General features: G+C 42.5%; 1 protein-coding gene across 5 annotated transcripts in view; it reads right to left on the bottom strand.

The window, feature by feature from the left end:
* Positions 1 to 27,950, bottom strand: part of ACOT7 (acyl-CoA thioesterase 7) — a 207,042-nt gene that overhangs the window by 166,862 nt on the left and 12,230 nt on the right. For 3 of the 5 annotated variants that reach the window (XM_056541982.1, XM_056541981.1, XM_056541984.1), the window contains exons 2-3: positions 19,762 to 19,879; positions 8,570 to 8,726 (exon numbers count right to left, since the gene is read on the bottom strand). In XM_056541982.1, the coding sequence (XP_056397957.1) occupies positions 8,570 to 8,726; positions 19,762 to 19,879 (275 nt within the window). Of the gene's footprint in view, positions 1 to 8,569; positions 8,727 to 19,761; positions 19,880 to 21,559; positions 21,696 to 25,484; positions 25,533 to 27,950 lie in introns of those variants that run through there. The other 2 variants (XM_056541985.1, XM_056541983.1) reach the window with 2 other exon arrangements.

Below are 27,950 nucleotides of genomic sequence, written 5' to 3'. Positions count from 1 at the left end.
TGTGATCTGTATATTATGTGGGTGTGATCTGTATATTATAATATGTGGGTGTGATCTGTATATTATGTGGGTGTGATCTGTATATTATGTGGATGTGATCTGTATATTATAATATGTGGGTGTGATCTGTATATTATGTAGATGTGATCTGTATATTATGTGGGTGTGATCTGTATATTATGTGGGTGTGATCTGTATATTATGAGGGTGTGATCTGTATATTATGTGGGTGTGATCTGTATATTATGTGGGTGTGATCTGTATATTATGTAGGTGTGATCTGTATATTATAATATGTGGGTGTGATCTGTATATTATGTAGATGTGATCTGTATATTATGTGGGTGTAATCTGTATATTATGTGGGTGTGATCTGTATATTATGTGGGTGTGATCTGTATATTATGTGGGTGTGATCTGTATATTATGTGGGTGTGATCTGTATATTATGTGGGTGTGATCTGTATATTATGTGGGTGTGATCTGTATATTATGTGGGTGTGATCTGTATATTATGTGGGTGTGATCTGTATATTATGTGGGTGTGATCTGTATATTATGTGGGTGTGATCTGTATATTATGTGGGTGTGATCTGTATATTATGTGGGTGTGATCTGTATATTATGAGGGTGTGATCTGTATATTATGTGGGTGTGATCTGTATATTATGTGGGTGTGATCTGTATATTATGTGGGTGTGATCTGTATATTATGTGGGTGTGATCTGTATAATAAGTGGGTGTGATCTGTACATTATGTGGGTGTGATCTGTATATTATGTGGGTGTGATCTGTATATTATGTGGGTGTGATCTGTATATTATGTGGGTGTGATCTGTATATTATGTGGGTGTGATCTGTATATTATGTGGGTGTGATCTGTATATTATGTGGGTGTGATCTGTATATTATGTGGTTGTGATCTGTATATTATGTGGGTGTGATCTGTATATTATGTGGGTGTGATCTGTATATTATGTGGGTGTGATCTGTATATTATGAGGGTGTGATCTGTATATTATGTGGGTGTGATCTGTATATTATGTGGGTGTGATCTGTATATTATGTGGGTGTGATCTGTATATTATGTGGGTGTGCTCTGTATATTATGTGGGTGTGATCTGTATATTATGTGGGTGTGATCTGTATATTATGTGGGTGTGATCTGTATATTATGAGGGTGTGATCTGTATATTATGTGGGTGTGATCTGTATATTATGTGGGTGTAATCTGTATATTATGTGGGTGTGATCTGTATATTATGTGGGTGTGATCTGTATATTATGTGGGTGTGATCTGTATATTATGTGGGTGTGATCTGTATATTATGTAGATGTGATCTGTATATTATGTGGGTGTGATCTGTATATTATGTGGGTGTGATCTGTATATTATGTAGATGTGATCTGTATATTATGTGGGTGTGATCTGTATATTATAATATGTGGGTGTGATCTGTATATTATGTGGGTGTTATCTGTATATTATGTGGGTGTGATCTGTATAATATGTGGGTGTGATCTGTATATTATAGGGTGTGTTCTGTATATTATGTGGATGTGATCTGTATATTATGTGGGTGTGATCTGTATATTATGTGGGTGTGATCTGTATATTATGAGGGTGTGATCTGTATATTATGTGGGTGTGATCTGTATATTATGTGGGTGTGATCTGTATATAATGTGGGTGTGATCTGTATATTATGTGGGTGTGATCTGTATATTATGTGGGTGTGATCTGTATATTATAATATGTGGGTGTGATCTGTATATTATGTGGGTGTAATCTGTATATTATGTGGGTGTGATCTGTATATTATGTGGGTGTGATCTGTATATTATGTGGGTGTGATCTGTATATTATGTAGATGTGATCTGTATATTATGTAGATGTGATCTGTATATAATGTGGGTGTGATCTGTATATTATGTGGGTGTGATCTGTATATAATGTGGGTGTGATCTGTATATTATGTGGGTGTGATCTGTATATTATGTGGGTGTGATCTGTATATTATGTGGGTGTGATCTGTATATTATGTGGGTGTGATCTGTATATTATGTGGGTGTGATCTGTATATTATGTGGGTGTGATCTGTATATTATGGGGGTGTGATCTGTATATTATGGGGGTGTGATCTGTATATTATGTAGATGTGATCTGTATATTATGTGGGTGTGATCTGTATATTATGTGGGTGTGATCTGTATATTATGTGGGTGTAATCTGTATATTATGTAGATGTGATCTGTATATTATGTAGATGTGATCTGTATATAATGTGGGTGTGATCTGTATATTATGTGGGTGTGATCTGTATATAATGTGGGTGTGATCTGTATATTATGTGGGTGTGATCTGTATATTATGTGGGTGTGATCTGTATATTATGTGGGTGTGATCTGTATATTATGTGGGTGTGATCTGTATATTATGTGGGTGTGATCTGTATATTATGTGGGTGTGATCTGTATATTATGGGGGTGTGATCTGTATATTATGGGGGTGTGATCTGTATATTATGTAGATGTGATCTGTATATTATGTGGGTGTGATCTGTATATTATGTGGGTGTGATCTGTATATTATGTAGATGTGATCTGTATATTATGTGGGTGTGATCTGTATATTATGTGGGTGTGATCTGTATATTATGTGGGTGTGATCTGTATATTATGTGGGTGTGATCTGTATATTATGTGGGTGTGATCTGTATATTATATGGGTGTGATCTGTATATTATGAGGGTGTGATCTGTATATTATGTGGGTGTGATCTGTATATTATATGGGTGTGATCTGTATATTATGTGGGTGTGATCTGTATATAATGTGGGTGTGATCTGTATATAATGTGGGTGTGATCTGTATATAATGTGGGTGTGATCTGTATATTATGTGGGTGTGATCTGTATATTATGTGGGTGTGATCTGTATATTATGTGGGTGTGATCTGTATATTATGTAGATGTGATCTGTATATTATGTGGGTGTGATCTGTATATTATGTGGGTGTGATCTGTATATTATGTGGGTGTGATCTGTATATTATGTGGGTGTGATCTGTATATTATGTGGGTGTGATCTGTATATTATGTGGGTGTGATCTGTATATTATGTGGGTGTGATCTGTATATTATGTGGGTGTGATCTGTATATTATGTGGGTGTGATCTGTATATTATGTGGGTGTGATCTGTATATTATGTGGGTGTGATCTGTATATTATGTGGGTGTGATCTGTATATTATGTGGGTGTGATCTGTATATTATGTGGATGTGATCTGTATATTATGTGGGTGTGATCTGTATATTATGTGGGTGTGATCTGTATATTATGTGGGTGTGATCTGTATATTATGTAGGTGTGATCTGTATATTATGTGGGTGTGATCTGTATATTATGTGGGTGTGATCTGTATATTATGTGGTTGTGATCTGTATATAATGTGGGTGTGATCTGTATATAATGTGGGTGTGATCTGTATATTATGTGGGTGTGATCTGTATATTATGTGGGTGTGATCTGTATATTATGTGGGTGTGATCTGTATATTATAGGGTGTGATCTGTATATTATAGGGTGTGATCTGTATATTATGTGGGTGTGATCTGTATATTATGTGGGTGTGATCTGTATATTATGTGGGTGTGATCTGTATATTATGTGGGTGTGATCTGTATATTATGTGGGTGTGATCTGTATATTATGTGGGTGTGATCTGTATATTATGTGGGTGTGATCTGTATATTATGTGGATGTGATCTGTATATTATGTGGGTGTGATCTGTATATTATGTGGGTGTGATCTGTATATTATGTGGGTGTGATCTGTATATTATGTGGGTGTGTTCTGCCGGCAGCACCCGGCTTTCCTGAGGTTGAGTCAACCTTGCGGCTTCTCGCCATATTGCTGCATCTCCGGGTGGAGCGCCTCACCCCCAAATCCTTATCCTGTACTGATCCTGAGTTATATCCTGTATTATACCCCAGAGCTGCACTCACTATTCTGCTGGTGGGGTCACTTTGTACATTAGGTGCTGTATTAGCAGAATATTTTATGTTTTTTCAGGTTCATCTTGTATTTTATGCTTTTTTGCAGAGATCACAGGAGCCCCAAATGATAAAAGTGACTGCGCAGTTCAGGAAAAATACAGACAAATGTGAGAACAGAGAAATAATCCGGAGAGAAGGAAAGTGGGACAAGAGCTGGAAGGGAAATGAAAGGAAACGTGTAAAGTAAGATAAAAATATAACTCTGAATAAGACAGACGCGTTCAGCGGGCTGGTAATCCAGAACGAGGCGCGCGGTTCGGGGTCAGGGGGTCAGGGTGGCGACACTGGAACATGGCAGACATAAGGACTGAAGGCGATGGACACTACCTGCAAATAAAGAGTTAATCATTGTATTTTGAACATTTGGATATTTTGTATCTACTGTACATTCTGTATCAGTTTATCAGGGTTCTTAGTGCCTCTGCTTGCTGTCACTGACATGAACCCTTTAGTATTTGTGTCTCATTCTCAATTGCAAAACTACAACTCCCAGCATGCCAGGACAGCCTTTGGCTGTCTGGGGATGCTGGGAGTTGTAGTTTTGCAACAGCTGGAGGCACACTGGTTAAGAAACACTGCAGTACAGGTAGGTCTAATCTTGGGTGCAGCTCCAGAAGTCTACGGGTTTCGGTGCTCACTTGAACCTTTCTCAGGTTCACAGATGAAAAAACGTCACTAGTCCTACAGCGCCATCTGTTTTATTCCAGCACAGCTGCATCCATATACATTACGTTCCAGTAACTGGGTCATGTGATTGCCAGCCTGACCCCACAAGAAAAATGATTCAAAGTATGTACTTAAGAACAGGAATTGCGCTCAAAAGGCTCTGTACACTGAGGACATCAGGGCTCTGTACACCGAGGACAAGCGGGGCTCTGTACACCGAGGACAAGCAGGGCTCTGTACACCGAGGACAAGCAGGGCTCTGTACACCGAGGACAAGCAGGGCTCTGTACACTGAGGACAAGCAGGGCTCTGTACACTGAGGACAAGCAGGGCTCTGTACACTGAGGACAAGCAGGGCTCTGTACACTGAGGACAAGCAGGGCTCTGTACACTGAGGACAAGCAGGGCTCTGTACACTGAGGACAAGCAGGGCTCTGTACACTGAGGACAAGCAGGGCTCTGTACACTGAGGACAAGCAGGGCTCTGTACACTGAGGACAAGCAGGGCTCTGTACACTGAGGACAAGCAGGGCTCTGTACACTGAGGACAAGCAGGGCTCTGTACACCGAGGACAAGCAGGGCTCTGTACACCGAGGACAAGCAGGGCTCTGTACACCGAGGACAAGCAGGGCTCTGTACACCGAGGACAAGCAGGGCTCTGTACACCGAGGACAAGCAGGGCTCTGTACACCGAGGACAAGCAGGGCTCTGTACACCGAGGACAAGCAGGGCTCTGTACACCGAGGACAAGCAGGGCTCTGTACACCGAGGACAAGCAGGGCTCTGTACACCGAGGACAAGCAGGGCTCTGTACACCGAGGACAAGCAGGGCTCTGTACACCGAGGACAAGCAGGGCTCTGTACACCGAGGACAAGCAGGGCTCTGTACACCGAGGACAAGCAGGGCTCTGTACACCGAGGACAAGCAGGGCTCTGTACACTGAGGACAAGCAGGGCTCTGTACACTGAGGACAAGCAGGGCTCTGTACACTGAGGACAAGCCGGGCTCTGTACACTGAGGACAAGCAGGGCTCTGTGCCCTAAATCTGTAAATGCTATTAAAAAACAGTTCAGGGATAATCGTTGCCCCCATAATAAGGTACAAAATGCCCCTTGGACATAGGTAACAACAGACAGGGGCTGTCCTATTCACATGAATGGGAAACTATACTGGGCACATTCTATGACCTGTAAAGAGATCATTCTATAGGGTGAGGGAGGCTGAGCTGTGAGAATCATCTATTGTCTTATATATCAAGCGTCACCTCTCACTGTAATGCTGTACAGATCACTTTCCTACAGCCTCCTCCTTATTATCACAGACACAACAGGACGTCTCAGTTTAGTTTTAGGCCTAGTGGGCAGAATGGAAACTGCAAGATTTCAGGATTAGGTTTTAATTTAGATCAGTGTTTCCCAATCGGAGTGCCTCCAGCTGCTGCAAAACTACAACTCCCAGCATGCCCGGACAGCCAACGGCTGTCCGGGCATGCTGGGAGTTGTAGTTTTGCAACAGCTGGAGGCACAATGATATGACACATTTCCTTTAAAAGAGCCCTAAAACATGACTGGGGATTATCAGAATCTCCTCCGTCTGGTCCCTTATTGATGGCAGAAGATGTTCAGTCTACAAGAAACTATTGTAACTCCACATGGAGCCGTATTTCAGTCAAAAAGCAAAATAACCCCCCTAATCTTAAGCAGCTGTTTCATTGACGTCTTCTCTGAATATGAAGTTGATTTCAGATAAACCTCTGACTGTGGTATAATAAAGTGGGGCTCCGTCTGGAAACATCTGCAGTGATGTCACATACGACAACGTAACAGACACATTTTAGTGCACAGTGTGTCAGTGACTAAGGGAATGAGCTCTCCCCCTGTAGAGTGTGAAGTATGAGACATCATCTGCGCAAAAACACAGAACGGTCTCTGCCCCCCCCCCCCTCCGCCGCTCCTCACACGGCATATGCTTAGTGTATATCTGCTGCTTTATATCCCACCAGTGTGCCAAAGAAACAAACGAAGGTGGGCGGCCGCCATTGTCTGTGTAACAGCATGGATGAGGAACAAAAGCGTAAAAACCAAAACTGTTCAGGTTCAAAATTACCATAATAAGAATCACATTATATAAACAAGGAGATCAAGATTCTAAGCAACACAAGAATAAGCGACAGAAAGTCAACAGAAGTTAGATATAATACCGTCTTCTATATACAAGAATATAACTACTATAATACTGCTCCCTATATACAAGAATATAACTACTATAATACTGCTCCTATATACAAGAATATAACTACTATAATACTGTTCCTATATACAAGAATATAACTACTATAATACTGCTCCTATATACAAGAATATAACTACTATAATACTGCTCCTATATACAAGAATATAACTACTATAATACTGCCCCCTATATACAAGAATATAACTACTATAATACTGCTCATATATACAAGAATATAACTACTATAATACTGCCTCCTATATACAAGAATATAACTACTATAATACTGCTCCTATATACAAGAATATAACTACTATAATACTGTCCCCTATATACAAGAATATAACTACTATAATACTGCTCATATATACAAGAATATAACTACTATAATACTGCCTCCTATATACAAGAATATAACTACTATAATACTGCTCCTATATACAAGAATATAACTATTATAATACTGCTCCTATATACAAGACTATGACTACTATAATACTGCTCCTATATACAAGAATATAACTACTATAATACTGCTCCTATATACAAGAATATAACTACTATAACACTGCCCCCTATATACAAGAATATAACTACTATAATACTGCCCCTATATACAAGAATATAACTACTATAATACTGCTCCTATATACAAGAATATAACTACTATAATACTGCCCCTATATATACAAGAATATGACTACTATAATACTGTCCCCTATATACAAGAATATAACTACTATAATACTGCTCCTATATACAAGAATATAACTACTATAATACTGCTCCTATATACAAGAATATAACTACTATAATACTGCCTCCTATATACAAGAATATAACTACTATAATACTGCCCCTATATACAAGAATATAACTACTATAATACTGCTCCTTTATACAAGAATATATCTACTATAATACTGCTCCTATATATACAAGAATATAACTACTATAATACTTCTCCTATATATACAAGAATATATCTACTATAATACTGCTCCTATATATACAAGAATATAACTAATATAATACTGCTCCTATATACAAGAATATAACTACTATAATACTGCTCCTATATACAAGAATATAACTACTATAATACTACTCCTATATACAAGAATATATCTACTATAATACTGCCCCTATATATACAAGAATATAACTACTATAATACTGCCCCTATATATACAAGAATATAACTACTATAATACTGCTCCTATATATACAAGAATATAACTACTATAATACTGCCTCCTATATACAAGAATATAACTACTATAATACTGCTCCTATATACAAGAATATAACTACTATAATACTGCTCCTATATACAAGAATATAACTACTATAATACTGCTCCTATTTACAAGAATATAACTACTATAATACTGCTCCTATATACAAGAATATAACTACTATAATACTGCTCCAATATACAAGAATATAACTACTATAATACTGCTCCTATATACAAGAATATAACTAATATAATACTGCTCCTATATTCAAGAATATAACCACTATAATACTGCCCCCTATCTATTAGGCTATGACTCTAACTGGAACACCCTCATATACACTGTATTTCTTCCATCACAGTCACTTACCAGTCAGTATGTTTTCGGCCATGACATTTATCTGGGTCTCTACAGAGTGTTTGGAGGTGTAGGAGATCTCTGCACTGACGTGTCCCACCTCTCCGATACACATGGGGGACAGGAAGTCCGTGCGCTCCACACGCGCCAGAGCAGCAACACATTTCTCCTAGAAAGAGACAGTAAAGGGTCAAATACCAAACACATCTCATGTATATAATGACCTCTATATATAATAATATAAGATCACACATGTATATAATGGTCTCCTCTCTATATACAGTGGGGATCAAAAGTTTGGGCACCCCAGGTAAAAATTAGTATTAATGTGCATAAAGAAGCCAAAGAAAGATGGAAAATTCTCCAAAAGGCATCAAATTACAGATTAGACATTCTTATAATATATCAACAAAAGTTACATTTTATTTCCATCATTTACACATTCAAAAAAACAAAACAAAAAAATGGCGTCTGCAAAAGTTTGGGCACCCTGAAGAATTTATAGCACGCACTGCCCCCTGTACAAAGCTGAGACCTGTCAGTGTCATGGATTGTTCTCAATCATCATCTGGGAAGACCAGTTGATGTCAATCTCAAAGGTTTTAAATGCCCAGACTCATCTGACCTTGCCCCAACAATCAACACCATGGGTTCTTCTAAGCAGTTGTCTAGAAATCTGAAACTGAAAATAGTTGACGCTCACAAAGCTGGAGAAGGCTATAAGAAGATAGCAAAAGGTTTTCAGATGTCAATATCCTCTGTTCGGAATGTAATTAAGAAATGGCAGTCATCAGGAACAGTGGAAGTTAAAGCAAGATCTGGAAGACCAAGAAAAATATCAGACAGAACAGTTTGCAGGATTGTGAGAAAACAATTCAAAACCCACGTTTGACTGCACAATCCCTCCAGAAAGATCTGGCAGACACTGGAGATGTGGTACACTATTCCACTATAAAGAGATACTTGTACAAATATGGTCTTCATGGAAGAGTCATCAGAAGAAAACCTCTTCTACGTCCTCATCACAAAAATCAGTGTTTGAACTTTGCAGATGAACATATAGACAAGTCTGATGCATTTTGGAAACAAGTTCTGTGGACCGATGAGGTTAAAATAGAACTTTTTGGCCGGAATGAGCAAAGGTACGTTTGGAGAAGAAGGGGAACAGAATCTAATGGAAATAAATCATGCTTTTGGGTTGTATTGCAGCCAGTGGCACAGGGAACATCTCACGAGCAGAAGGAAAAATGGATTCAATAAAATTTCAGCAAATTTTGGATGCTAACTTGAGGCCATCTGTGAAAAAGCTGAAGTTAAAGAGAGGATGGCTTCTACAAATGGATAATGATCCTAAACACACCTCGAAATCCACGGGGGATTACATCAAGAGGCGTAAACTGAAGGTTTTGCCATGGCCTTCACATTCTCCTGACCTCAACATAATTGAAAATCTATGGATAGACCTTAAAAGAGCAGTGCGTGACAGACAGCCCAGAAATCTCAAAGAACTGGAAGACTTTTGCAAGGAAGAATGGGAAAAGACATTCTAACAAGAATTGAAAGACTCTTGGCTGCTACAAAAAGCGTTTACAAGCTGTGATACTTGCCAAATGGGGCCGTGCATGCTATAAATTCTGCAGGGGGCACAAACTTTTGCAGACGCCATTTTTTTGTTTTCTGTTATTTTGAAAGTGTAAATGATGGAAATAAAATGTAACTTTTGGTGACATATTATAAGAATGTCTAATCTGTAATTTGATGCCTTTTGGAGATTTTCCATCTTTTCTTGGCTTCTTTATGCACATTAATACAAATTGTTACCTGGGGAGCCCAAACTTTTGATCCCCACTGTATATATATATATATATATATATATATATATATATATGATCACACATGTATATAATGGTCTCCTCTATATATAAGAATAATAATATAAGATCCCACATGATGTTTCATCAGGCCTTAGACGCTGTATCATCCTATGGAATAACCCGACTATATAATCTTCTTGATTTGCAGGAACATTCCCCATAGAAAATATAAACTAGTGCTTGATCGCCATCTAGTGTTCACCGCTCATACTGCACTGCCAGCAGAAGGGTCTTCAGTAAACTCTGCTCACTAAAATGATATGTATAATTTCTCCTGGTAAAGTTCTATACTAAAACTTTACAATAAAATATAATAACTTATTAAAATTGAATTAAAATCCTCTCCTTCATACCCATCACTATATATCAGTAATAACCTAACCAATATGGGGTCAGATACAATATATGTGGCCCTTAGTGGTCCCTAATTAATATGAGGTCGGATACAATCTATGTGGCCCTTAGTGGTCCATAATCAATATGAGGTCAGATACATTATATGTGGCCCTTAGTGGTCCCTAATCAATATGAGGTCAGATACATTATATGTGGCCCTTAGTGGTCCCTAATTAATATGAGGTCAGATACAATATATGTGGCCCTTAGTGGTCCCTAATTAATATGTGGTCAGATACAATATATGTGGCCCTTATGGTCCCTAATCAATATGAGGTCAGATACATTATATGTGGCCCTTAGTGGTCCCTAATCAATATGAGGTCAGATACATTATATGTGGCCCCTAGTGGTCCATGCTGCGCAAAATTCAGTTGCAAATAAGTTGTTCAAAAGCAGTGATATAAAGTGGGTGAGTAGTAGTGAGAATTCCATAAAATGGGACAATCCAGTGATCTAAGGGACTGGAGGCCCGGTCAGGATCTCACTGCGGCCTTGTGGGTTTTCTCAGGTAACGGTGCGGAGACATTACGGAGAATCCAGGAAAAGAGAATCCTGAGGAGAGTCAGAAAACTGAAGCCACAGCTCGCCGCTTCCTCATACGGATGGGCTACAACAGCAGATGACCAGATCTAAGGCCATTGGGGAAGATTTATCATTGTCTTCCTGACATATTACTGGCTGAAATTTGGCGTACAATCTTTGCGTAGTTAGTTTTTTGCACAAAAATTTGCACAGTTATAAGATAAGTTGCACAATTTCAAAATATGCAACTTTGGCAAAAGTGACTGACATGCAGTGCTCATTCTTGACTATGCAGCGGACGAGATTTATTAACTGCATCTTTTTTTAAAAAGGTGCAAAAATATTGCGCAAATGTAAAAAAGAAAAACGCATATTCATACCCCCTCTGCCATCTGCCATGCCTTAGAAAATGACATCATACAGCAAGGTCTGGGGTGATTTTTCATTTGGGCAAAATGTATCAGCGTCTTGTGCTGTTTTGATAAATTTGGAGCGCAGAAGCCAAAAACACAACAAAAAAGGCAGTGAAGTGTCTGCAATCAGAAACATATTGATAAATCACCCGCATTGTGTCTAATAGAAACAGAAAGGCCAGAACCAGGGGCAAGAGGGCGACAAGTGTAGAAGAAGCAAAGAGACTGTATTCGCTTCAATTTACTTAGTACTTTTGAGTGAAATTTGTCGCTGTATACAGGAAAGAAACATGACCTGGTCAGATGGATCCAGATCTCTATAGAGAAACATGACCTGGTCAGATGGATCCAGATCTCTATAGAGAAACATGACCTGGTCAGATGGATCAAGATCTCTATAGAGAAACATGACCTGGTCAGATGGATCAAGATCTCTATAGAGAAACATGACCTGGTCAGATGGATCCAGATCTCTATAGAGAAACATGTCCTGGTCAGATGGATCCAGATCTCTATAGAGAAACATGGCCTGGTCAGATGGATCCAGATCTCTATAGAGAAACATGGCCTGGTCAGATGGATCCAGATCTCTATAGAGAAACATGACCTGGTCAGATGGATCAAGATCTCTATAGAGAAACATGACCTGGTCAGATGGATCCAGATCTCTATAGAGAAACATGTCCTGGTCAGATGGATCCAGATCTCTATAGAGAAACATGGCCTGGTCAGATGGATCCAGATCTCTATAGAGAAACATGACCTGGTCAGATGGATCCAGATCTCTATAGAGAAACATGGCCTGGTCAGATGGATCCAGATCTCTATAGAGAAACATGGCCTGGTCAGATGGATCCAGATCTCTATAGAGAAACATGTCCCGGTCAGATGGATCCAGATCTCTATAGAGAAACATGACCGGGTCAGATGGATCCAGATCTCTATAGAGAAACATGACCGGGTCAGATGGATCCAGATCTCTATAGAGAAACATGGCCTGGTCAGATGGATCCAGATCTCTATAGAGAAACATGGCCTGGTCAGATGGATCCAGATCTCTATAGAGAAACATGTCCTGGTCAGATGGATCCAGATCTCTAAGGAGAAACATGGCCTGGTCAGATGGATCCAGATCTCTATAGAGAAACATGACCTGGTCAGATGGATCCAGATCTCTATAGAGAAACATGACCTGGTCAGATGGATCCAGATCTCTATAGAGAAACATGACCTGGTCAGATGGATCCAGATCTCTATAGAGAAACATGGCCTGGTCAGATGGATCCAGATCTCTATAGAGAAACATGACCTGGTCAGATGGATCCAGATCTCTATAGAGAAACATGGTCTGGTCAGATGGATCCAGATCTCTATAGAGAAACATGTCCCGGTCAGATGGATCCAGATCTCTATAGAGAAACATGACCTGGTCAGATGGATCCAGATCTCTATAGAGAAACATGACCGGGTCAGATGGATCCAGATCTCTATAGAGAAACATGGCCTGGTCAGATGGATCCAGATCTCTATAGAGAAACATGTCCTGGTCAGATGGATCCAGATCTCTAAGGAGAAACATGGCCTGGTCAGATGGATCCAGATCTCTATAGAGAAACATGACCTGGTCAGATGGATCCAGATCTCTATAGAGAAACATGACCTGGTCAGATGGATCCAGATCTCTATAGAGAAACATGACCTGGTCAGATGGATCCAGATCTCTATAGAGAAACATGTCCTGGTCAGATGGATCCAGATCTCTAAGGAGAAACATGGCCTGGTCAGATGGATCCAGATCTCTATAGAGAAACATGTCCTGGTCAGATGGATCCAGATCTCTATAGAGAAACATGGCCTGGTCAGATGGATCCAGATCTCTATAGAGAAACATGTCCTGGTCAGATGGATCCAGATCTCTATAGAGAAACATGTCCTGGTCAGATGGATCCAGATCTCTATAGAGAAACATGGCCTGGTCAGATGGATCCAGATCTCTATAGAGAAACATGTCCTGGTCAGATGGATCCAGATCTCTATAGAGAAACATGGCCTGGTCAGATGGATCCAGATCTCTATAGAGAAACATGGCCTGGTCAGATGGATCCAGATCTCTATAGAGAAACATGTCCTGGTCAGATGGATCCAGATCTCTATAGAGAAACATGGCCTGGTCAGATGGATCCAGATCTCTATAGAGAAACATGGCCTGGTCAGATGGATCCAGATCTCTATAGAGAAACATGTTCTGGTCAGATGGGTCCAGATCTATAGAGAAACATGGCCTGGTCAGATGGATCCAGATCTCTATAGAGAAACATGGAATGGTCAGATGGATCCAGATCTCTATAGAGAAACATGTCCTGGTCAGATGGATCCAGATCTCTATAGAGAAACATGGCCTGGTCAGATGGATCCAGATCTCTATAGAGAAACATGTCCGGGACCCAAAGCACATGTAGTAAGTCGTCTAGTCGTGGCTTCTGCTTGGTGTAGGACACGTATAGTCTGGATACCAACAACCTTCCCGAGGAATCCCGCTGCCGAATTAGAACAAGTGGCGATTTAGGGTAAGGGCCCTCTTACATAGGTACAGAAATCCTGAGAAGGAGACTGCCAGCAGCACAACACGTCATCCACAAGGGTCGTATAGTCATGGATCGGATCCAGGAACATAACATTGAGTTTTCCTTTCTTTCTCAGCTTTTGCAGTCCCCAGATCTTAACCCTCTGGGAGGAGGATGAGTATGTCACGACCTCCATCTAAGATGCCAAAAATGCACCAGAATTCTGGCACTATATTCCGGAGCAGCCTGAGCCAATGTCCAGTCTAAGATAACAATGGCTAAAAATTAGACAGTTTTAGTAAATGTGGGCCCCCTGTGTCACATGACCAGTCACATGATGCCAGTACAAATCCACCTGTTCTGAGGGCCCCTGAGTCTGCAGGACTATTAATCAAGAGGCATGAGGACCAAGGAGCAGCCGAACAGGTCAGAGACAAAGATGTGGAGAAGTAGAGATACCCCAAGCCTGGAACACGACCAATTATATATAAGGAACTGACAGGGATGGAGAGTCACCCTACAAGGATCCTAAACATACAGCTATATAGCAATAAAGAAAGGCAGTATCCACCTTCAAAATGGGACCGTATTCAACCGAACATCCGTTTTCAAACAGTATACGGTTTAAAACAGTCCAGAGGTATATACTAGGCACAGGAGTAATAAGATTACCGTAGCTGCGCATGCGTAGTAGAGAATTAGTAAATCGCAGGAATTCTGAAAAGGAAAAATTGAGCAGATATATACAGAGAAAATGTGAGAATCCAAAATATTAGGAAATGATTTCTCTGACTTCATTGAGACCATGAGGGGACAAGGGTCGCATTTTGTACATCCAAAACATTTCCAGTCTTTTGAGTTGTTCGAAGCGATTGTTTCCTGTAGCTGGTACTAAATCTATCGGAGTAATATCCCGTACAGTCAGTATAAGAGAATACGGAAAAATGGTACTAACCACGATACATTCAAAGAACAATCTCAGATATTACGTGATCGCTTTATGGGAAAAACATTACCCAGAGAAAGTCTTGTATAATGCGTACAATAAAAAAATGTTCCCAGATGGATTGTATAAAAATCTATACTAAACAAATGAAAATAAATTATATCAAACAAATTAAAGAATTGGACCAGAATGAAAAAAAATGCTTTTCCTCCAATCTGATTGCGGGGGTCCCGCCACTGGGGACCCCCCACAATCTTGCATGCAGCACCCACCTGATAGCACTGTAGGAAGCGCTGGAGGCTCTAAGTCTTATACCTCCCGACCACGGGGACGGAGTATCGTGACGTCACAACTCCGCCCCCGTGTGATGTCACGCCCCGCCCCCTCAATGCAAGTCTATGGGAGGGGGCGTGACTGCGTCACGCCCCCTCCCATAGACTTGCATTGAGGGGGCGGGGCGTGACGCCACACGGGGGCGGAGTCGTGACGTCACGATACTCCGTCCTCGAGGAAAATTTGAAATAAAATGTCATCTTACATGCCAAGCGAACCTTGTAATTTATAGGATCCAATGTCTACATTGTCCATTCCAATACATAGGTCGGACTATTCGACCGCTCCACTTGCGATTAAACCAGAATAGGTTAAACATCAAAAGAACATTTCTGATAGGCTGCATTCACATCTCCTTTTTTTCAATACAGTTTCCAAATTTTTGTAAAAAAAACCTATGTCTCAAAACCGGACCAAAATGTATACAACCGTATATACTAGGGATCGACCTATATCGTTTTTTTTAAGGCCGATACCGATAATCTGTCACCTTTCGGGCCGATAGGCGATAACTTATACCGATATTCCGGTATAAGTTATTGGCTATTTCAACCCCCCGGCGGGGCAGAAGCTGTTGCAGATCAATGATTTAAAGCGGGCGCTTTAAATCAATGAACTACAGCGGCTTTTGCGGTGCCAGAGACCGACGCCGCTGTCCGCTTCTCTCCCCCTGCCTGTCCACCACAGTTGCCCCATCGCCTCCCCCATCCTCTGCCCACATACCATCGCTGCCCCATCGCCTCCCCCCCCCCCCCCCCATCCTCTGCCCACATACCGCCGCTGCCCCATCGCCTCCCCCCATCCCCGGTGTTATAATTACCTGTTCCCGGGGGTCCGCGATCATTCTGGCTCCTGCGCTGTCACTGCGCGTACTGACGGTGATGTCGCGTTGGCGCAGCGCACAGCAACAGCGCAGGAGCCAGAATTATTGCGGACCCCCGGGAACAGGTAATTATAACACCGGGGATGGGAGGATGCAATGGGGGGCAGCAGCGGCGATGGGTCGGTGGGGAGGGCGATCGCGGTGCCGATACCGATAATGTCCAAAATTGTGGTTATCGGCCGATAATATTGGCCAAACCGATAATCGGTCGATCCCTAGTATATACCTCTGGACTGTTTTAAACCGTATACTGTTTGAAAATGGATGTTCGGTTGAATACAGTTTAATACGTTTTGTTTTTTTAAACGGATACGGCTTTATGTTTGTCCTTAAATAAAGTTCTTCTTGTTCAATTTGTGGGAAGAACTTTTGGCGTGCACTGCGCATGTGCATACTGCAAAACCGTATTGTACAGTCCGGATGGAACCGTACGCACATACGGTTCAGTACGGATCCCATAGACCACCATTAAAAATAAAAATAAACGGATACGGGTTGTATTCGGTTTTTCACCTGGACATAAAACCGTAGTAGACTACGGTTTTGTGTACAGGGAAAAAAAACAGATAAAACCGTAAATGATGCAAAACGTACACAACCTGATGCTCCGGTTGGCATACGGTTTTCTATGAAATGTCTATACACACGGTTTGCAATACGGTTCTATATGTTTTTTTTTCCACTGAAATCGGAGACGGGAACCGTATTGCAAAAACGAGATGTGAATGCCGCCTTACGTGGTGTCACAAAACAGGTCACCTTACTACATCCTGATCAATCTATTACTATTACTCCGATAGATTTAGTACCAGCTACAGGAAACAATCGCTTCAAACAACTCAAAAGACTGGAAATGTTTTGGATGTACAAAATGCGACCCTTGTCCCCTCATGGTCTCAATGAAGACAGAGAAATCATTTCCTAATATTTTGGATTCTCACATTTTCTCTGTATATATCTGCTCAGTTTTTCCTTTTCAGAATTCCTGTGATTTACTAATTCTCTACTACGCATGCGCAGCTACGGTAATCTTATTACTCCTGTGCGCTTGCGCTCCACTTACATCTGCTCATCCATCACGTATCCTCCTTGTCATTCAGACCGCAGACTCCATTGCGCCTGCGCACCAGCCAGATAACCTTGGATGTATACCAGTCCAATAACACCATCGGGTAACATTTTATATTCATATTTATTTTTGATGAATTTATTATGTTGATTTTAATCAATTATTTTACATGTTTTACAATTTTTATGTTTATTTTAACTTAATGTTCTGACTGGTTCTGGTTTCACCGGTACAGACCTTAGACCCGGAAGGACTTTCCATTGTTATTATAAATTACACCGCTGTCACGCCCCCTTCCCATAGACTTTGGTAGAGGGGGCGGGCGTGACATCACGAAGGGGCCCAGCGGCCGCGAACACGGAAGCCCGCACACAGCGCTCGGAGTAATGAACTTCCGGACGCTCTGAAAGGAGCTCCGAACTGCAGGGCAGCGCACAACCCCTTTAAACTTGCTTTTTTTTTTTTCGTTTGCCGACTCCGACTCCAGGTACCCAAAATTTCTCGATTCCGACTCCACAACCCTGAACACAACCATCTGCACTGAAGGAATTGGAGCAGTTTTACCTGAAGGAACCATCACAATCCACAGTGTCTATACACAACTATTGTCTCACACTCAGACATGGCTACAAGACTAACGTGGTGGGGACAGGCACAGTGAATGGGCATTGAGCTGCAGTTACCCAGCATGGCCACCACTCAGTGTTTGGCGCTGTCTGCTTCCTGCTCCCATCACTGTGTATTGCAGGTATCGCAGCTCTGACGAGCAGCTGAACGGCGGGAGGGGGTGCCGGCTGTCAGACCCCATTGATCAGATATTGTTGGCCAATCCTGAGGAGAGGCCATTGATGAAAAACTTCTGGAAATCTCCTTTAAAGGGATACACCAGTGGAAAACATTTTTTTTTTTTTTTAAATCAACTGGTGCCAGAAACTTTAAACAGATTTGTAAATTACTTCTATTAAAAAAATCTTTATCCTTCCAGTACTTTTTAGCAGCTGTATGCTACTGAGGAAATTCTTTTATTTTTGAATTTATTTTTTGTCTTGTCCACAGTGCTCTCTGCTGACACCTGATGCCCGTATCAGGAACTGTCCAGAGCGGGAGAAAATCCTCATAGCAAACCTATACTGCTCTGGACAGTTCCTGACACGGACATCAGGTGTCAGCAGAGAGCACTGTGGACAAGACAAAAAGGAAATTCAAAAATAAAAGAATTTCCTCTGTAGCATGCAGCTGCTAATAAGTACTGGAAGGATAAAGATTTTTTTATAGAAGTCATTTACAAATATGTTTAACTTTCTGCCACCAGTTACATAGTTACATAGTTAGTATGGTTGAAAAAAGACATACGTCCATCAAGTCCAACCAGGGGATTGAAGTGAAGGGTGTAAGGGGATAAGGGAAAGGGATGTAGTTTTATAATTCTGCATAAGCATTAATGTTATTTTGTTCCAGGAATGTATCTAATCCTGCTTTAAAGCTGTTAATTGTTCCTGCTGTGACCAGTTCCTGAGGTAGACCGTTCCATAAATTCACAGTCCTCACGGTAAAGAAGGCGTGCCGCCCCTTTAGACTAAACCTTTTCTTCTCCAGACGGAGGGAGTGCCCCCTCGTCCTTTGGGGGGGTTTAACCTGGAACAGTTTTTCTCCATATTTTTTGTATGGGCCATTTATATACTTATATACGTTCATTTAAAAAAAAAAAAAAAAAAGTTTTCCTTTAAAGGGGAACTCTGTCTCTAGACATCTTATGTCCGATCCAAAGGATAGGGGATAAGATGTCTGATCGCGGGGTCCCGCTGCTGGGACCCCCATGATCTCTGTGCAGCACCCGGCATTCATTTAGAATGCCGGGTGCAGGTGGCAGGGTCGTGATGTCACAACCGCGCCCCCTCGTGACTTCTCGCCACGTCCCCTCATTGCAAGTCTATGGGAGGGGGCGTGGCAGCCGCCTCACCCCCTCCCATAGACTTGCATTGAGGGGGCAAGCAAAATGCATTTAGGGGGCAAACAAAATGTTCTGAACACTCGGGCAGCGGAGTACCCCTTCCATACTACCATAGGCCCTAATACTGGATGTTTTCCGTTTCCTCCTCGGAGGGCCCCGAGTCACCGGAGTAGTTGGCGGATTTGGTCCTAGTGAACATCACTGTGTTGTCTATTGTGTTACTTGTATCCACATTACAGGGTCTTCTTACCCCAGACTGGCTGTTACAATGGCGGGTGCTTATGATGGCGCCGGCCTCCTCGATCATCTTCAGGATGGTTCCTCCGTGCACATTTCCCGCAATGTTGGCATCATCAGGACGCATGATCCTGTGGAGGAAGAGAAAAACATCGTTCACGGCGGGTAATATGGAGTCTATGGGCAGTTCACACACATTAAAGGGGTACTCCGGTGGAAAACGTTTTTTTTTTTTTTTTTTTTAAATCAACTGGTGCCAGAAAGTTAAACAGATTTGTAAATTACTTCTATTAAAAAATCTTTACCCTTCCAGTACTTATTAGCTGCTGAATACTACAATGGAAATTCTTTTTCTTTTTGGAACACAGAGCTCTCTGCTGACATCACGAGCACAGTGCTCTCTGCTGACATCTCTGTCCATTTTAAGAACTGTCCAGAGTAGGAGAAAATCCTCATAGAAAACATATGCTGCTCTGGACAGTTCCTAAAATGGACAGAGATGTCAGCAGAGAGCACTGTGGTCAAGATGTCAGCAGAGAGCACTGTGGTGGTCATGATGTCAGCAGAGAGCACTGTGGTGGTCATGATGTCAGCAGAGAGCACTGTGGTGGTCATGATGTCTGCAGAGGGCTCTGTGTACAAAAAAAAAAGAAAAAAGAATTTCCTCTGTAGTATTCAGTAGCTAATAAGTACTGGAAGGATTAAGATTTTTTAATAGAAGTAATTTACAAATCTGTTTCACTTTCTGGCACCAGTTCATTTTAAAAGAACAAAAAGTTTTCCACCTGAGTACCCCTTTAAATCCAAACGGCAATTTTAGCTGGAAAATAAATAGTTAAAATAGATGCATAGAAAACAGCAGGTAGGTCGGCTCCATTATAGGAAAAAGTAGAATTTTCCTGGTTACACAATGATTTCCACCAGAAAATAAATGTAAACAATAAGGATGGTTGGTGGGGTCTGTGTCCCTTCCTTAAAGTTTCCATTCATCACAATTTTCAAGATGACTGCTTGCTGTCAGTGAACGCGCCATTCTTGCTTATACAGTAACTTTAGCCAACCTGAGGCCATGGTCACACGTTGGAATTTCCATGCCGAATACCGCATTGCAATTCTGCGTGGAGATTCGCTGCAGCAGGGTCCCGTGGAAATCTTAATCCTTCCAGTACTTATCAGCTGCTGTATGCTCCACAGGAAGTTGTGTGGATTTCCAGTCCGACCACAGTGCTCTCTGCTGACACCTCTGTCCATCTCAGGAACTGTCCAGAGCAGGAGAGGTTTGCTATGGGGATTTGCTCCTCCTCTGGACAGTTCCTGGCATGGACAGAGGTGTCAGCAGAGAGCACTGTGGTCAGACTGGAAAGATCTACACAACTTCCTGTGGAGCATACAGCAGCTGATAAGTACTGGAAGGATTAAGATTTTTTAATAGAAGTAATTTACAAATCTGTTTAACTTTCTGGCACCAGTTAAATTTAAAAAAAAATGTTTCTACCGGAGTACCCCTTAAATTCGGAACCTCTACCGATCAGATGGAGCAGAGAGCTGCCCATTTAATTCTATGTGCAATGCGTCCTCTCCCCAGTGGTGGCGCCGCAGAGATTGCTTCCCCAGGAGATTGCAGCTGATCTATGGGGGTCCACAGTGCAGGACACCCCATGATCAGCTTATTCTTTACTCCTTTAATAACCCATTGCTTTCTGTCTAGGACAGAACTACTACTCCCAGCATCCTCACCCAATCTTAACATGCAACTAGCACAGCGCCTTCCTGCAATAAGACAAGGACCCCCATGAAGACGTGCACCCTACCTTATGAGGACATCATCCATCTAGACGGGCCGGGAAGGAATGATGCGTCGGGCTCGTGGTGAATATGTATGTAACCGTGATGTCACCGTGATGTCACCGGCTCGGCTTAACCACGTGGGCAAAGACATGAATGGTGCTGACTGCAACCTGCGAGCCAAGGTTACGGCACAGCCAATCCCTTCGCTTGCGGTGTTGCCATGGCAACTTAGTAGCTACATTATCGGAGCAGCAGATGGAGACGGCTTCCTGTATTTATTTTTTATTTTTTGTTTAAAAATAGAAACGGCATTAGATGATTTTGCTATTTTGTCCCTCGTTCGCTTATAAGCCGCTTTATTAGTGTTCCCTGTCTAGTGCATTGGACCTTTAGGTCAGTGTATTCCAAGCAGTGTGACTCCAGCTGTTCCAAAACTACAACTCCCAGCATTCCCGGACAGTCGACGGCTGTCTGAGCATGCTGTGAGATGTGGTTTTGCAACAGCAGGAGGCACCTTGATTTGGGAAACACTGCTTTAGGTATAACGTTCACCTAATAGCCTCTTCATTAGTGAGCCCCATCTAGTGCATTGGACCTTTAGGTACCTCCAGCTGTTGCAAAACTACAACTCTGAGCATGTTGGGAGTTGTAGTTTTGCAACAGCTGGAGGCACTCTGGTTGGGAGACACTACTTTAGGTATCACATTCGCCTAATAGCTGCTTTATTAGTGCATTGGACCTCCGTGTCTGACAATCAGGGTGCCTCCAGCTGTTGCTAAACCACAACTCTCAGCATGCCCGGACAGCCAACGGCTGTCCGGGCATGCTGGGAGTTGTAGTTTTGCATTAGCTGGAGGTACCCTGGTTGGGAAACACTCCTTAAAGGACAAATGCAGCAGTATGACACCTATCTCCTATCCACAGGATAGGGGATAAGTGTTTGATTGCGGGGGGTCCGACTGCTGGGACCCCCCTCGATCTCCCTAACGGGGCGCCGCCATTAGCGCTCATGGTGATGTAGCGTCGACCTAGAGGTCGACGGTGACGCCCCGTCTCCTCCCCGTCCCCATACAGTTCTATGGGGGAGGCACGAACGCTGCCTCCCCGCCTCTCCCATAGAGATGTATGGAAGAGGCGTGCCGGCTGCAACGTCATGCTGCGGCTGGCACACCCCCTACACGGGACAGCCGCGGCCCCATACAGGAGATCACAGAACGTCCCAGCGGTCGGACCCCCCGCGATCAAACACTTATCCCCTAATCTGTGGATAGGGGATAAGTGTTAATCACGCTGCAGATGTCCTTTAAGGTAAATCATTTTGCAGGAATATTGGCCCACATGGACAGAACAGTTTCTTACACTACCGCACATTGGATATGCAGTGTCCCACTCACATGTCACATGGTTCCATATAGATTTTGCAGAGTCCAATATGCAACAGAAACCATGTACCAGGCAAGACTGACAGCAATGCACAAATCCACACAGCAAGGAACTTTCCAGAAGGGATAGAAGGAGCTTACCCTAGACCTGCCTCTCTACTGAGAGGAAGAGAGAAGTACAGATCCACACAGCTAGAAACCTTCCAGAAAGGATAGAAGGAGCTTACACCAGTCCAGCCTCTCTACTGAGAGGAAGAGAGAAGTACAGATACACAGCTAGAAACCTTCCAGAAAGGATAGAAGGAGCTTACACCAGTCCAGCCTCTCTACTGAGAGGAAGAGAGAAGTACAGATACACAGCGCGAAACCTTCCAGAAAGGATAGAAGGAGCTTACACCAGTCCAGCCTCTCTACTGAGAGGAAGAGAGAAGTACAGATACACAGCGCGAAACCTTCCAGAAAGGATAGAAGGAGCTTACACCAGTCCAGCCTCTCTACTGAGAGGAAGAGAGAAGTGCAGATCCACACAGCTAGGAACCTTCCAGAAAGGATATAAGAAGCTTACCCCAGTCAGCCTTTCCTGGCAGTCACACCCCTTTTTGGGGTTTTCTATGTAAAATGGAGAGTTGGTAGTTTTTTTTCAATTCTGGCGCAGAATTTCTGGCGGAATGTGAATCTGGCGCACAACCTGACAAAACATGTCGTGGTTACATTAGTAAACCAGGGCCAATTTGCGTAACTCCTGTTGACTTTATCGGGGGTTGTGCAGTGGGACCTAATGTGCATTTAAAGGGCAAGTAGTGCTGGAGTGTAAAGCATGAAGAACCGGAAGGGAGTGCAGCTGCCGGTCAGTAGAATAGTATAAAGGGGGGCACATCAGGCTGCACAGCATCAATGTTCAGAGATAATTTACCAACATATGGAAAATAAGCAGAAAGGTTACAAAGTATTTTTTTCCCTTAAATTCCTCATCTTTTTAATAGGTCTGCTTGCTGTCAATGAATGGAAGTGTTTGTCTCCAGCTGCTGTAAAACTACAACTCCCAGCATGCCTAGACAGCCTTTTTTTTCCTACTTTTTCCTTAAAGGGGTACTCCAGTGGGAAAAAATAAATTCACATCAACTGGTGCCAGATATATAAAAATCTTAATCCTTCCAGTACTTATCAGCTGCTGTATACTACAGAAAAATTTGTGAAGTTCTCTCCAGTCTGACCACAGTGCTCTCCTCTGTCCACGTCAGGAACTGTGCTGAGCAGGAGAGGTTTGCTATGGGGATTTGCTCTTACTCTGGACAGTTCCTAACATGGACAAAGGTGTCAGCAGAGAGCACTGTGGTCAGACTGGAAAGAACTACAACATTTTCTCTCTAGTATACAGCAGCTGATAAGTACTGGAAGGATTAAGATTCTTAAATAGTAGTAATTTACAAATCTGTTTAACTTTCTGGCACAAGTTGATGTGAAAACATTTGTTTTCCCACTTGTTTCCACCGGAGTTCCCCTTTAAATTCCTCATCCATTTTAAAATGTTTGCTTGCAGTCAATGAATGGAAGTCTTCTTCCTTACATCCAAAGCTGTGTTTCCCAACCAGTGTGCCTCCTGCTGTTGCAAAACTACAACTCCCAGCATGCCAAAGGCTGTCCGGGCATGCTGGGAGTTGTAGTTTTGCAACAGCTGGAGGCACACTGGTTAGAAAACACTGTTTTGGATGTAAGGAAAAAGACTTCCATTTACTGACAGCAAGTAGACCTATTAAAAAGGATAAGGAATTTAAAGGGCTACTCCGCTGCTCAGCGTTTGGAAAAAACTGTTCCGAGCTTGTGATGTCATAGCCCCACCCCTCAATGCAAGTCTATGGGAGGGGGGGCGTCACGCCCCCTCCCATAGTTTTGCATTAAGGGGGTGGGGCATGACATCATGAGGGGTTCCAAATGCTGAGCCGCGGAGTACCCCTTTAAGATAAAAGTAATTGAAAAAAAAAAGGCTTTCCAGGCATGCTGGGAGTTTTGCAACAGCTGGAGGCACACTGGTTGGGAAACACTCATCCAGAGGCTGAAAACCTGAGCATTTGCTACAATTGTATCCAGTTCGGTCAATCCTCCAGGGTGACACTTTAACCTGCACTGATACTTTGTAACAAACCTACACTCCTACAACTCTCATCAGGCTCTCCGGCAGCCGCAGTCATGCTGAGAGTTGTAGTACGACGTCAGCTGGAGAAGTCGCAGCATCACGCCTTGCACCGTCAGCACACTCACGACACATCATAGCGGTTTCCGGGACAATACCTTCTCACTTTATCATGACGGGTCCACGAGTGGGCGCCCACCCGGGTGCATCCCAGCAGTCCCAGCGCCCGCAGCATCCTCAATGATCAGACACACCTGGGCACCTACACCCCCGAGCCCGGAAACACACACACTCCATCTGCAAACAGCGCGTACGGGCAAACACAGCGCCGCATCAAACATGCTTTTAGGTGACATTTCTCACCCGGGGAGCAGTAACTGTGCAGGAGGAATTTCGTGTTGAGGGGTTTTTATTTTTTTTGTTTAGTTTTTTTACCTGCAGTGGAAAAGAAGTCCTTCCAACAGGGGTCTAATACCTGGAAGCCTCATCCCAAATCACAAGGTGGGTCCTGAGGAGCGGTCAGGTAGTTAAGGAGAATCCTACGAGCGGAATGAGATGAAACAGGTTTTGCAATGTGGAAATGTCACCTTTGCACTAATTCAGGATATTAAGCGCAGCCTAAAGGCGAGTAATAATTAACCTCCTGGAATATTGGCCAAGAGTCTGCAGTGCAATATATAGGACTATACAGCTTACACTACAATCTATGGCAGTGGTCTCCAACCTGCGGACCTCCAGATGTTGCAAAACTACAACTCCCAGCATGCCCGGACAGCCGTTGGCTGTCCGGGCATGCTGGTAGTTGTAGTTTTGCAACATCTGGAGGTCCGCAGGTTGGAGACCACTGATCTATGGGAAGTCTATAGATTTACATTCTATTTACTGTCCTTCCAAACTCTTTCATGTATTGTATGCTCGGCTTGGAAGAGCGTGCATGTGTTGTAAACGGGGATAGGCCAATGAATTATCTCATTTGAGAACAAAGAATCGGAACACCCCCATACACATTAGATCAGCCTTTCCCAATCAGGTTGCAAAACTACAACTCCCAGCATGTCCGGACAGCCTATTAGGTGAGTATTATTTTACTTACTGAACCATTGCCCAAGAGTCCAGACTGCAATATATAGGACTATACAGCTTACACTACAATGTATGGGAAGTCCAATTGTGCAAGTTCTCCCCCTTATAAAGATGAGGCTGTAATTTCCATCATAGGTTATAACCTCAACTATGAGAGACAGAATGAGGGGAAATCCATAAAATCACATTGTCTGATTATTAAAGAATTTATTAGCAAAATTATGGTGGGACATAAGTATTTGGTCACCTACAAACAAGAAGATTTCTGCCTCTCACAGACCTGTAACTTCTTCTATAAGAGTCTCCTCTGTCCTCCACTCATTACCTGTATTAATGTCATCGGTTTGAACTTGTTATCAGTATAAAAGACACCAGTCCACAACCTCAAACAGTCACACTCCAAACTCCACTATGGCCAAGACCAAAGAGCTGGAGAAGGACACCAGAAACACAATTGTAGACCTGCACCAGGCTGGGAAGACTGAATCTGTAATAGGCAAGCAGCTTGGTGTGAAGAAATCAACTGTGGGAGCAATTATTAGAAAATGGAAGACATACAAGACACTGATAATCTCCCTCGATCTGGGGCTCCACGCAAGATCTCACCCCGTGGGGTCAAAATGATCACAAGAACGGTGAGAAAAAAATCACAGAACCACACAGGGACCTAGTGAATGACCTGCAGAGAGCTGGGACCAAAGTAACAAAGGCTACCATCAGTAATATACTACAACACCAGGGAATCAAATCATGCAGTGCCAGACGTGTCCCCCTTCTTAAGCCAGTACATGTCCGGGCCCGTTTGAAGTTTGCTAGAGAGCATTTGGATGATCCAGAAGAGTATTGGGAGAATGTCACATGGTTAGATGAAACCAAAGAAGAACATTTTGGTAAAAACTCAACTCGTCGTGTTTGGAGGAGAAAGAATGCAGAGTTGCATCCAAAGAACATCATACCTACTGTAAAGCATGGGGGTGGAAACATCTTGCTTTGGGGCATTTTTTCAGCAAAAGGACCAGGACGACTGATCCATGTAAAGGAAAGAATGAATTGGGCCACGTATCGTGAGATTTTGAGTGAAAACCTCCTTCCATCAGCAAGGGCATTGAAGATGAAACGTGGCTGGGTCTTTCAGCATGACAATGATCCCAAACACACCACCCGGGCAATGAAGGAGTGGCTTCATAAGAAGCATTTCAAGGTCCTGGAGTGGCCTAGCCAGTCTCCAGATCTCAACCCCATAGAAAACCTTTGGAGGGAGTTGAAAGTCTGTGTTGCCCAGTGACAGCCACAAAACATCACTGCTCTAGAGGAGATCTGCATGGAGGAATGGGCCAAAATACCAGGAACAGTGTGTGAGAACCTTGTGAAGACAGAAAACATGTGACCTCTGTCATTGCCAACAAAGGGGATATAACAAAGTATTGAGATGAACTTTTCTTATTGACCAAATACTTATTTTCCACCATAATTTGCAATAATTAAATTCTTTAATAATCAGACAATGTGATTTTATGGATTTTTCTCATTCTGTCTCATAGTTGAGGTTATAACCTATGATGGAAATTACAGCCTCATCTTTATAAGGGGGAGAACTTGCTGACTAAATACTTTTTTGCCCCACTGTATATCCTGTATTATACAGAGTTGCCCCAGGGCTGAAGCTGATCATCTATTGACTATTTATTTTCCCTCTTTGCCTTTAGATATATTTATACTGAAGCGCATGATTTACGGTTTACTTTGTTTTTACATAATATTACAGACAATCCCTCACATTTTGCGCTGACGCTGTAAGGACGAGGAGACAGGTGATTC

This window comes from Hyla sarda, chromosome 10 (assembly GCF_029499605.1).
Source record: "Hyla sarda isolate aHylSar1 chromosome 10, aHylSar1.hap1, whole genome shotgun sequence".
Classification (NCBI taxonomy): Eukaryota; Metazoa; Chordata; class Amphibia; order Anura; family Hylidae; genus Hyla; species Hyla sarda.
This window is presented reverse-complemented; position numbering and strand designations above follow the sequence as displayed.